We start from the raw sequence: 9551 nt of genomic DNA on the forward strand, positions 1-9551 counted from the left end.
CCATGTCCCGCTCTGTGCATCGGCAGAGCCACAGGTAGTGGTTCCCTCCCTGCCTGGCTCGTCCCCCCACACCCCCTGGGGACCCGAGCCATGCCGGGGGGCCCAGCCTGGCACGCTGCTGCAAAGGAGCTATTTCCAGAAGGGCCGGGCTGCGTGGCTGGGAGCCCCGTGCCCTTTCCCAGGCGCAGAGGGCCGTGGGGAGGAGATGTGACTTCTCTCCAAACAGCTGCACCCGAGTGACCACAGCCAGCTCCTCCAGCACGAGCTTAGCCGCAACCCCACGCGGCTTTTGGCAGAGTGGAGGCAGCTGGACTCCAACCCACCACTGTACGGTGCGGTCCCCAGCTCTTGCTCACCAGTAGGCTTTAATACCTAAAAAAAGGGGTCCCGGGGGTTGCTGCACCCCACAGCAGTGGGGACGAACGCCCCAGGCCCCCGCTGCCCAGCTGGGACCCTCCTGGGGGCACCGGCACCGCGTGGGGGGCTCAGCCTCCCGAGGACCCCGCTGTGCCATGACGTGGCTGCGGCATGGTACGGCGGGGGCGGTTTGTCCCCCCCCGCCAGCTGTGCCATCCCCGAGCGCAGCGTGTTTGCACCGCTGAGGGGTTACAGAAGAGAGCAAGACCTTTGTCCAAGCGTATAATCACCCATGGCAAACCAGCCCTCGGCTGGACCTTACAGAGCTTACAGGGAGCCGGGATGGAGCTTTTCCTCAAGTGGGAGCTGAGAGCAAGGGGTTCTCCCCGGGGGGACCCCCAGCCCCGGGGACGGGCTGGGATCCGTGCCTCGCACTCCGCCTGGGGCCTGGGGGCGACGGCTTTGCCCAAACACCCTCCAGCCCAGCGCGGTGGATGAGTTAGAGCCTGGACGCGCTGGAGCACGGCTTCCCCCGCAGCGGTGCCAGACCCACCAGCCCCTCCGAGGTGTTTTCTCCATCCCGGTCCTCTCCGCCTGGGCTGGCCTAGTCCCCGGCAGGCAGCCTACCGTGCGGGAACCGCCGCTGGATCTCGGTGCGCACATCATCCTGCACGGGGAGAGATGGGGGTAGGGGAGGGCTGTGCCCGGAGCGGGGTTGGGGGGAGCTCACACCACCCTGCCCCAGGAGCCCAGGGCACCCGTCCCCTCCCCATCCCCAGCCCCTTGGGTCCTCACCAACTGGGCGAGCTGTCCCAGCAGTGGGGTGAGGTGCAGCAGTTCCTCATCCCGCGGGTCGCCCCACCACCTCGGCACTGGGATCCAGTTGGCGGCCTGGGGAGAGAGGGCGAGCGCTGGCCGTGGAGGAGCCGTCGGAGCCGTGGTGCTCCCGGCGCGCACAAGCCGCCCCCGCCACGAGAGCCAGGGCTGCCGGTACCTGAGCGGGGACGCCCTGGATGGTGTGGTCCAGGGCCACCGTCTTGGCCAGGTCCCTGCCCAGGCAGGTCAGGTCCTTCCAGTAGGAGCCCCGGGCACAGAGACAATCCCGCTGGGTGAGGCAGTGCCTGGAGGGGAGGCAGTGCCCGTGGGGACCAGTCCCTGCCGCAGGGGAGGTCCCCAGCGGGGTTTCACCCAGGCCATCACCTGATCAGCTTCTTCCTGGGGTCCAGCACATCCAGGACCTTCTCAGCATAGTCCTGCTTCGCAGTTGTGAAGATGAAGATCTGGGGGAGCAGGCAAAGGTCCCTGCACAGGCTGCCCGAGCCCCCCCCCACCCCGATGCAGCAGTACCCCACTGGCTCTCCGCAGACAAGGGGGGAACACAGGGGGTCCGGGTACCTCGTAGGTCTTGGAAAGGCTCTCCAGGAACTGCTGCACGTGGGGACGCAGCTTCACGTGGACCTGGAAGGGAACAGCATCTCCAGGAAACCACCAGCACCCATGTCTGACACCAAGCTGACCCCCAAGACTGGGGGGAGCCAGCACCCCAGGCAGGATCCAGGGGTCCCTCAGCCACCCTGTCCCCTGGGATTTCAGCCCCTGGGACCCACTTCCCCTCTGGCTTTTAGGGAAGGACAGAGGCACAGAAAACACGTGGACACCGTGGCTCCTCACAGCCCTGAGTCACAGCCCTCTGTGCCCCCCACCAGGGACCCAGCACCCCACTGTCCCACCCCCAGCACATGGGCACCCACCTCGTAGGAGTCCCCCTGGAAAACCGTGGTGAAGGTGGCCGCAGCACCCTGCCACCAGCTGCTGAGCACGGAGGAGCAGACCAGGGTCCCCTCCTGCAGGGCAGGGAGCAGAGTCAGACCCCAGGCCCGGGGCCACAGCCCCCCCCAGACCCCTCCCCAGCTCACCAGCTCCAGGACGAGGGTGCGCTCCGGCGTGCTGCGGGTCTTCCGGGGACCATCCCTGCCAGGCACCGGGGCTGCGGGGACCAGCCTGGCCAGAGGAAGGCAGAGGGTCAGCGGTGGGTGCAGCGGGGCTGGGGGGCCGTGGGGACCCCCTCCTGCATACTCACAGGGTGGGCACAGCAGGGTCCTGGCACTCATCTGCAGGGAGCCCCGAGAAATAGGCACCCTTATAGCAGGGCTGCAACAGGGGGTTCACCGGCTCTGTGGGACAGAGAGGTTCTGTCAGCACAGCCTGGGGTGACCCCCCCGCCCCATTCCCCAGGCAGGGGGTCCCTGTAGGGGATACACTCACTCCTTTCCCTGGGTGAAGCTGACGCCAGCCTGCGACGCTCCCCTTCGAGACGCAGCTTCGCCAGCCGTCCCTTCCCAGGGGTCACAGGTGCCATGGGGGGACACGGGACACACTCCAAGGGGTCCCAGCCCCGCAGTGGGTGATGCTCCCCCTGGTCCCCTTCACTCTGCCCGCTCCTGGCCCTCCGGCGAGCCCCAGCCTTGGTGGCCGAGAGCCCCCGGTCCCTGCTGCTCTCCTTGCGGCGTCTCTTCGCACGTGGGGTGACCATCCCCAAATCCGCCATGGCTGGGACAGACAGACAGCGACACCCCAAGCGCAGAGCCCCAGCCCTGGGGCTGCTGGGCATCGCTCGCTCCAAAAGAGCTGCTGGAGCTGGGGGTGCTGCCCCACCCTGGGGACCCCCAAGGGCACAGCAGCCAGCGCACCCACCCTGCCCAGGGAAAAAGCCCACCCCCAGCAGCCCCAAAACAGCCATAGGGGGTGGGAGGGGGCACTTTTATAGGGTGGAGGCACCTTTCCATCCCTAATCACCCCAAGGTGCCTCTGCCTGTGCTACAGAGCACTCAGGTGTTACTGGGAGCAGCTGGGGAGCCCAGTACAGAGCCCCAGCTGCCCCCAGGGCCCATCTCTGCCTCCTGGTGATTAATTACGTGTTATGCTAAGGACCCTCCTGGGCTGGCAGCTGCCACTTGGGGCACCCCAGGGCACCCACCCCAGTCACCCCGCAGCTGCCACCCCAGCCCCATGCCCAGTTTGGGAGCAGCCACCACCAACACAAGCTGGGAAAGCTCAGCCCTTCCCCAGCACCGGCTCCAAACCCAGCCCTGGATGGGTGCGGGACCACCCCAGGAGCCCAGAGCGGGCGGTGCACCCCGGGGTGCCCAGCACAGTGCTCCGGGGGTGGCCATCCCCGCAGCACCCCCAGGCACGTCCTGTCCCTGCGTGGGCCCCGCGGTTGCACCCGCCAGCCCACGGGTTGGGTTACGGGGCGTGGGGGCTCCGGCACAGGGAGGGACCCGCTCGCCTCCGCCGGAAGAGAGATAAGCGGCAGGTCCCCGACCTCGAAAGGCAGAACCTGGCGTGTGTCCATCTCGGGGACAGGGACACGCTGCTGGGCGGGGGCTCTGCTCCGGGGGCTCAGCGTGGGGACGCTGGAGGGGACCCCCTGCCCAGGCACCCTGGGCTGGGGAGGGTATGGGACCCCCCCGGGCTGGCTCCAGCCAGGAAGGGGCACGCGGCAAGTGAGGTGATATACAAGTTTATTTTTTGCAAAACAATAAATTACCACCCTCCTCCACCCCCGCCCAGCCAAGTTGACCCCGAGGACGGCGAGATGCCTGGCACAGGGCGGAAGGCAGGATGGGGGTCCCTGGGGCCCTGGCCCCTCCATGGCCATGGAAAGGGCTGGGCGCATGGCAGAAGCATTTCCAGCCCCCGGGTTTGCCCTCGGGGTCCTGCCAGCCGCCCCCTCCCCGGGCGATGGAGCCAGGGGGGCTCAGGGTGGCCGGGGCTGGGGGCAGTGCCGGGCTGCCTCCCGCACCAGCCGGTCCTCGCGGGGCGTCCATGGCCGGGCGTAACCGTCATCCTGCAGCAGGATGCGGTTGAGCGTGCGCTCGTAGTTGACGTGCCGCCGTGCCATGAGCAGGTACTCGCCGCCCTCCCGGAGCGGGGGGCAGCCGCAGGCGTTGGGCACCCACACGTACTCCCGGGTCACCAGTGGGAAATGGTGCCGATACGGTGTTTTCACCTCCACCTCGTAGCGTGTCTCCTGTCCCACCAAGCGCCGTGCCAGGATCCGGCCCTGGAAGACTGCGGGGCGAGCGTGGGGCACCCTGACCTGGGCATGTCCCCCAGCGTCGCCCCGAGCCCCTTCCCGTCCCCGGCGCTCACCGAAGTCGCTCTGGCAGAAGTGCCGGATGCGCTGGGAGCGTCCCTTGGCTGGGCGGCACCTCCCGCATCGCCCTGTGGGGGCAAAGCTGCAGTGGTTTAGGGGGAAGAGGGGACACGGCACCCCCAAACCCCCCTCCTGCAGTGGTGGGAGGGGGCATGGGGGCCCATATCCCATAAGGAGAGAGGGGACATACCAAGCTCCCAAGGCTCGCAGAGAGGGTTACACCAGGGGGCCCTTTTTAAGGATCCCCATCTCATGGAGAACCACTGGGGCTCTCCGGGACCCTCCCCACAGGACAGAGCCCAGGGGTGTGAGGAGCTGTGGGGACCCCTGGGGGGGAGCAGGCACCTGTGGCAGCTCCAGCCCTGCTCCGGCTAGGGGGGCTTCTTGGTGGTGGCTCCATGGCAGAGCCCCTGGTCTGGGGCGGCGGTGCGGGGATGGGGGTGACCGGGGGCTCCCGGGGAGGGGGGCTGCCAGCCTCCCGGGGCTGGGGCTGCCGCAGGGGGCTGGTGTCACCACGGCTGGGCTGGGGCTGCCCATGGGGCAGCCAGAACTCGTACTCGATGCTGGGGTTGGGCTCCTGCAGCAGGACCTGCACGGGCAGGGGCAGAGCTAAGGGGAGCGATGGGGGCCGGGGACCAGCTGCCCCCGTGCCCGCACCGCCCCTGCCCTCACCATCACGTGCAGATCCTCGTCAGTGGGCCCAGGCACCTCCAGGCTCTCAGTGCCGTCGGGGGCCCGGGCGTAGTGCACCTGGGTGCCAGCCACCTCGTACGACCCCGGCCAGGTGATGGACCAGTCCCCGTTGATCACGTAGCGCCCATCACTTGTCATTAGGGCTGCGGGAAGGAGCGCGTCCGGGGGCCGAGCACCGCACGGTCCCTGGGACCCCCGTGCTGGGCTGGGCTGGGGGGGCAGCCCAGATGCCTGGGTCCCCACCAGAGGCCTCTCCCCCGAGCAGGGAGGGCAGTGTGGGCTGGGATAGCTGCGGTCAGGGCTCAGGAGAAATCTGTTTTCTTGTAAATACTTGGCTTCGGTCCCAAGCCCGAGCCAAACCCTGGTGTGCAAAACCCCCCCAAGATCCCAAGCCCTGGTCCCAGTGGGGATGAGGCCCCGGCTGCTTCAGGAGGGGGCCTGGGGGGGCCTGGGGATGGGGGTCCTGGTCCTAGTCCCACGGTGGCTGGCCTGGCCCCACTCCAGCTCGGCTCTTCCCAAAACCCATGCCTGCGGCCTCTGGAAAAGTGCCCCAAGTGCCAGCAAGTTCACTGAACCTGCGACGCTCGAAACAGCATCCGAGTGGGGGAACCGGCACGGCACGGCACGGCACGGCACGGCACAGCACGGTATGGCACGGCCACCCCCTGCCCTGCCCTGCCTGCACCCATGGGTGGCACCAACCAGGACCGACTGGGATGGACTGGGACCGAGACAGGACACGTCCTACCGAGGTAGTTGCGGCTCTTGTCCGTCACCTTGATGTGGGTGGCCCCAGCTGGGATCTTGGTCACATTCATGTACCCAAAATAACCTGGCCAGGGGGGGACAGAGTCAGGGCAGAGCCGGGGCATAGCCCGAGGGGACAGCCCGGGGTCGGGGGGCCAGGGCTGGGGCGGGAGGGGACCGGGCACAGAGGAGCTCCACGTCTGGGGCAGTCCCAGCCCCATCCCAGGCACCAGAGGCGTTAACCCAGCCAGGCCCCATGTGCCGGGACATCTGGGGCACCCAGTGATGGGCCTGGGGTGCCGTCCGACCTCACGGGCATCGTCGTCCCCACAGCCTGGCCAGCCACCCCATGGACACTGGATATGGACCACATGGACCCTGGGTGTCCCCAGGGACCTCTGAACTCCCCTGGGGACCCCATGGATGACAGGGGTGCCCCAGAGATCCTCCACCCAGCCCCCAGAGGGGCGATACCCTCTGCAACGAGGCAAAATCACCCCAGTGAGGGGTTTCCTCTGAGCCTGCTCACCCTGGGGACAGGGAGGGATCAGGGATGATCGCCAGTGGCGATGGGGCACATGGAGAGGGGACAGGTGATGGGGGGACCCAGGCGATGCCCTGGGGACACAGACCAGGGACAGGAGGACAGGGGAGCCAAGAGCCAAAGCATTCACCCATGGAGGGGGCCGGGGCAATGGTTCATTCACCGGAGGAGGGGTCCGCGCCCTGGAAGAGCCGGTGCACGAAGAGACACGTGTCGTGGCCGCTGCCGCACTGGCCGCAGGCGTCGGGCCGCGTACCTGAGCCCAGGATCCCGTCGCAGCCCACACTCTGCGGGGAGCAGAGATGTGGCCTCAGGGTGGGGCGTCAAGGCTGGGGGTCCCAGGGGTCCCAGCCCCACGTGCACCCACCAGGCAGCGCCCACCAACGCAGAGGTCCGGGGAGTCGGGGCCACAGCGGGTGCCATCCAGCACCCGGCCGAAGGTGTAGTAGAAGTTGTGCCCCACGGCCAGGCAGTTGAGGTCGCAGACATTGGGGGCTGCCGGAGCCGGGCGAGAAGGGAAGGGGGTGATGCCGGAGGCAGCCATGGCCCCCGGTCAGCCCGGCGATGCCACCCACTGCCCCGGGACTCACCTCCGTGGAAGGGCACCCAGCGGTACCGGGCCGGCGTGCCCAGGACAGGCTTGTTGTCGTAGAGGGAGCACTGCATGGCACGGAAGGGCACCGAGCCACCGGGGCAGCCCTGCGGGAGCAGCAGGATGGAGCCCCACGGGTCCAGGACCAGGACTGGGGCTGGCCACGCCGGTGCCACGGCCCTTGCAATGCTCACCTGGAGCTGGCAGAGCCGGTACTGCCGTGGGTCGCCCGTGCACGGCTCCTCCTCAGCGGACCTGTGGCCGTAGAGTCAGTGCGGTGGGGCCAGGGCATGGCTCCCTCCAGCATCCCTCCTGCACCCTGCGACCCCCACGGAGACTCCCCCCCTCTCCAGGGCCAGGATGCCACTGAGCTGTGGCCAGGCTGGAAGTGGTGCATCCCCACAGGGGAGCAGGAGTGGGGACCACCACGTTCTGCATGCGGCCACATCCTGCCCGAGCTGCACCCCAGGGTGGAGACAACAGAGTCCAGCTCCCCCTGCCCTCCCCCATCCCTTCCCCTCCAAAATCAGGCTGAAATTTGGCCAGGGCATAGCGCGGTGCCGAGGGCCCACAGGGACATGTGTGGGGGCAGTGGCAGAGCCATTGTCATGGGGTGCGGGCGCTGCAGGGGGTGTGGGGGAGTGGGACGCCCTGGCGGGGCCCTACTGCCCTGTCCCCCACTCACCGCAGGCACCTCCGGGTGCGGAGGGCGACGCCGTCCCCGCAGGTGCTGGAGCAGGAGCTCCAGGGTCCCCAGGGCCCCCAGGTGCCCCGGGCCGGCTGCCGACGGTGCCGAGCAGGGGCTGGGGGCTCGGGGACCCACACCGGTGTCCCCAGGGTTGAGCCCTGCGTGGAGGAAGGTGCCGGTCGGTGCCGGGGCCAGCCTGGAGCAGCCCAGGGGTGCCACCGTGCACCCCAAACCCCTCACCTTCGCAGTGCCGACGCCGCAGCCCAGGCTGAGCCAGGCCAGGAGCAGCAGCCACCGCCACGGCCGCCAGCGCCTGCGGGAGCAGAGAGCCCTGAGCCCCTCCGGCCCCAGGGACCAAGGGGGGCCGGTAGTGGGGTGTCCCGCACCCCAGCATCGGTGCCACCAGTGGTGCCGAGGCGGGCGCCACCGCCGTGCCCCCCATGGGGACCCCACTGAGGGGGAAAGGAGGTGAGACAGAGGCAAGACGAGACACAGCGGGAGGGTCCCCGCCGGCGGAGGCACCAGCCGGGGATGGGGGGTACGGTGCCGCACGGCAACGCCGGGGCCTCCCGCCCCGAGCGGGACCAGGCGGGTGGGCGCAGGCGAGAGCGCGATGCCATGTCCCGCACACGTGCCCCCATGGCTCCGGGCACGGGTGACGGCACCGCCGCGCCCACGGCCCCGCAGCGGGAAGCCGGGCCCGGCTCGCTGCCTGCCGGGACAGGACCAGACCTGCGTGGCTGGGCTGGGACTCCGTGTGTCGCTCCCCGATCCAGATCCGACCTCGCCATGGGGTGAGCGGGATGGGGGGCAGCCAGGGGGCCCCCCCGGTCCCAAAGAGCCTGATCCTGGAGCACTCCAACCCACCCAGCTCGAGGGGTGCAGGGGGGTGCCGGGGTCCCCAGCCATTTTCAGTTTCCTCCCACCGCGCAGCTCCCACGGGGACTGGGGGGGCGCGAGTGGCCTCCCACAGCCACACACGTGGTTGTCCCACCCCGGTGGGGCAGGAGATGGGGACAGGGGGGGTCACGGAACCCGGCGAGGGTCCGGTGATGCACTGCGTGCCTCAGTTTCCCCGCAGGAGAGGAGCTGACCCCGGCCACGGTGTGGAGGGGGGGGGGGGTCTTGGGGGTCCGCGATGGGTTAAGCAGAAATCGGGACCTTACCCGGCACCGTGGGGTCCCCCGTGGGGGACCGGGTTGTCCCGACACCCCCACCCGGTCATACCCACCCCTCCTCCGGGGTGTCCCGGAGTGGGGTTCAGTCCCGATCCGGTGTCTCGGCGGTGGGGAGGGGGGATCCGGGACGATCGGGCATCGCCTGCGCAGCTCCGGGGGGGCCGGGCGAGGCTTCCCCCCCCACCCAGCCCGGCTCGCCTCCCGTCCCTCCCCGCCGCGTTATTAATATCCAGCCCCAAAGGTGCGCCCAGCCCTCCCCGGCCGTGTTAACCCTTCGGGGCCCGGAACTCCAGTGGGCGATGGGGGCTGGTGGGGTCCCTGGGGGGTGGGCGCAGATGCTGCTCCGCAGGATCTGCGCCCCCCTCCCTCGGGACCCCACCAGCCCCAGATGCAGAGGGGAAGGAGCAAACGGGACCTCCCCCACCCGTCTCATCCTGATCCGGGACCCTGCCAGTACCCCCTGACGCTGGGCAGATGCAGCAGGATCTGCTGAGTGCCCCCCACCCGCACCCCCCACAAGCGGTCCCAAACACCCCCAGCCCGGAGCTGAAGGGGTTACAGTGCCGGGGTACGGGCGTCCCTTGGGGTCTCCC

At 69.3% G+C, this 9551-nt stretch overlaps 2 protein-coding genes across 5 annotated transcripts; both read right to left on the bottom strand.

Annotated features, from left to right (window-relative positions):
- Positions 1–623: 623 nt before the first annotated feature.
- LOC135316362 (carboxy-terminal domain RNA polymerase II polypeptide A small phosphatase 1-like) lies at positions 624–3618 on the bottom strand. 3 transcript variants are annotated; one of them, XM_064469567.1, is made up of 10 exons: positions 3074–3618; positions 2623–2985; positions 2438–2531; positions 2274–2358; positions 2109–2201; positions 1753–1815; positions 1558–1637; positions 1352–1478; positions 1153–1248; positions 624–1024 (listed from the first exon to the last, which is right to left on the bottom strand). In XM_064469567.1, the coding sequence occupies exons 1-10, from the start codon at positions 3141–3143 to the stop codon at positions 962–964; spliced, it is 1134 nt and encodes a 377-aa protein (XP_064325637.1). In that variant the 5' UTR covers positions 3144–3618; the 3' UTR covers positions 624–961. The 3 variants fall into 3 exon arrangements, with proteins under 3 accessions (XP_064325637.1, XP_064325635.1, XP_064325636.1); XM_064469565.1 differs by having other exon boundaries at positions 2623–3618; XM_064469566.1 differs by having other exon boundaries at positions 992–1055; positions 2623–3618.
- A 246-nt stretch (positions 3619–3864) lies between these two features.
- Positions 3865–9185, bottom strand: ADAMTSL5 (ADAMTS like 5). 2 transcript variants are annotated; one of them, XM_064469864.1, is made up of 12 exons: positions 8947–9185; positions 8021–8093; positions 7778–7938; positions 7287–7347; positions 7091–7199; positions 6868–6995; positions 6664–6787; positions 5958–6041; positions 5189–5352; positions 4862–5105; positions 4513–4584; positions 3865–4431 (listed from the first exon to the last, which is right to left on the bottom strand). In XM_064469864.1, exons 1-12 carry the CDS (start codon positions 9003–9005, stop codon positions 4118–4120), a joined length of 1593 nt encoding a protein of 530 aa, XP_064325934.1. In that variant the 5' UTR covers positions 9006–9185; the 3' UTR covers positions 3865–4117. The 2 variants fall into 2 exon arrangements, with proteins under 2 accessions (XP_064325934.1, XP_064325935.1); XM_064469865.1 differs by lacking the exons at positions 4862–5105; positions 5189–5352.
- Positions 9186–9551: the final 366 nt, after the last annotated feature.

The sequence above is a fragment of the Phalacrocorax carbo genome, chromosome 19, assembly GCF_963921805.1.
Source record: "Phalacrocorax carbo chromosome 19, bPhaCar2.1, whole genome shotgun sequence".
Taxonomy (NCBI): domain Eukaryota; kingdom Metazoa; phylum Chordata; class Aves; order Suliformes; family Phalacrocoracidae; genus Phalacrocorax; species Phalacrocorax carbo.

Bases quoted from the DNA above. Each gene is read 5' to 3' on its own strand.
- LOC135316362 (XM_064469565.1), bottom strand. From the start codon at position 3,097: ATGGCTGTTTTGGGGCTGCTGGGGGTGGGCTTTTTCCCTGGGCAGGGT. The intron at 1,816-2,108 runs GTGGGTGCCCAT...GTTCCCTTCCAG, and splicing joins TCCAGGGGGACTCCTACGAG to GTCCACGTGAAGCTGCGTCC. The intron at 1,249-1,351 runs GTACCGGCAGCC...CTCTCTCCCCAG, and splicing joins TCCAGGGCGTCCCCGCTCAG to GCCGCCAACTGGATCCCAGT.
- ADAMTSL5 (XM_064469864.1), bottom strand. From the start codon at position 9,005: ATGACCGGGTGGGGGTGTCGGGACAACCCGGTCCCCCACGGGGGACCC. The intron at 6,996-7,090 runs GTGAGTCCCGGG...CGGCTCCGGCAG, and splicing joins CTGGGTGCCCTTCCACGGAG to CCCCCAATGTCTGCGACCTC. The intron at 6,788-6,867 runs GTGGGTGCACGT...TGCTCCCCGCAG, and splicing joins GCGTTGGTGGGCGCTGCCTG to AGTGTGGGCTGCGACGGGAT.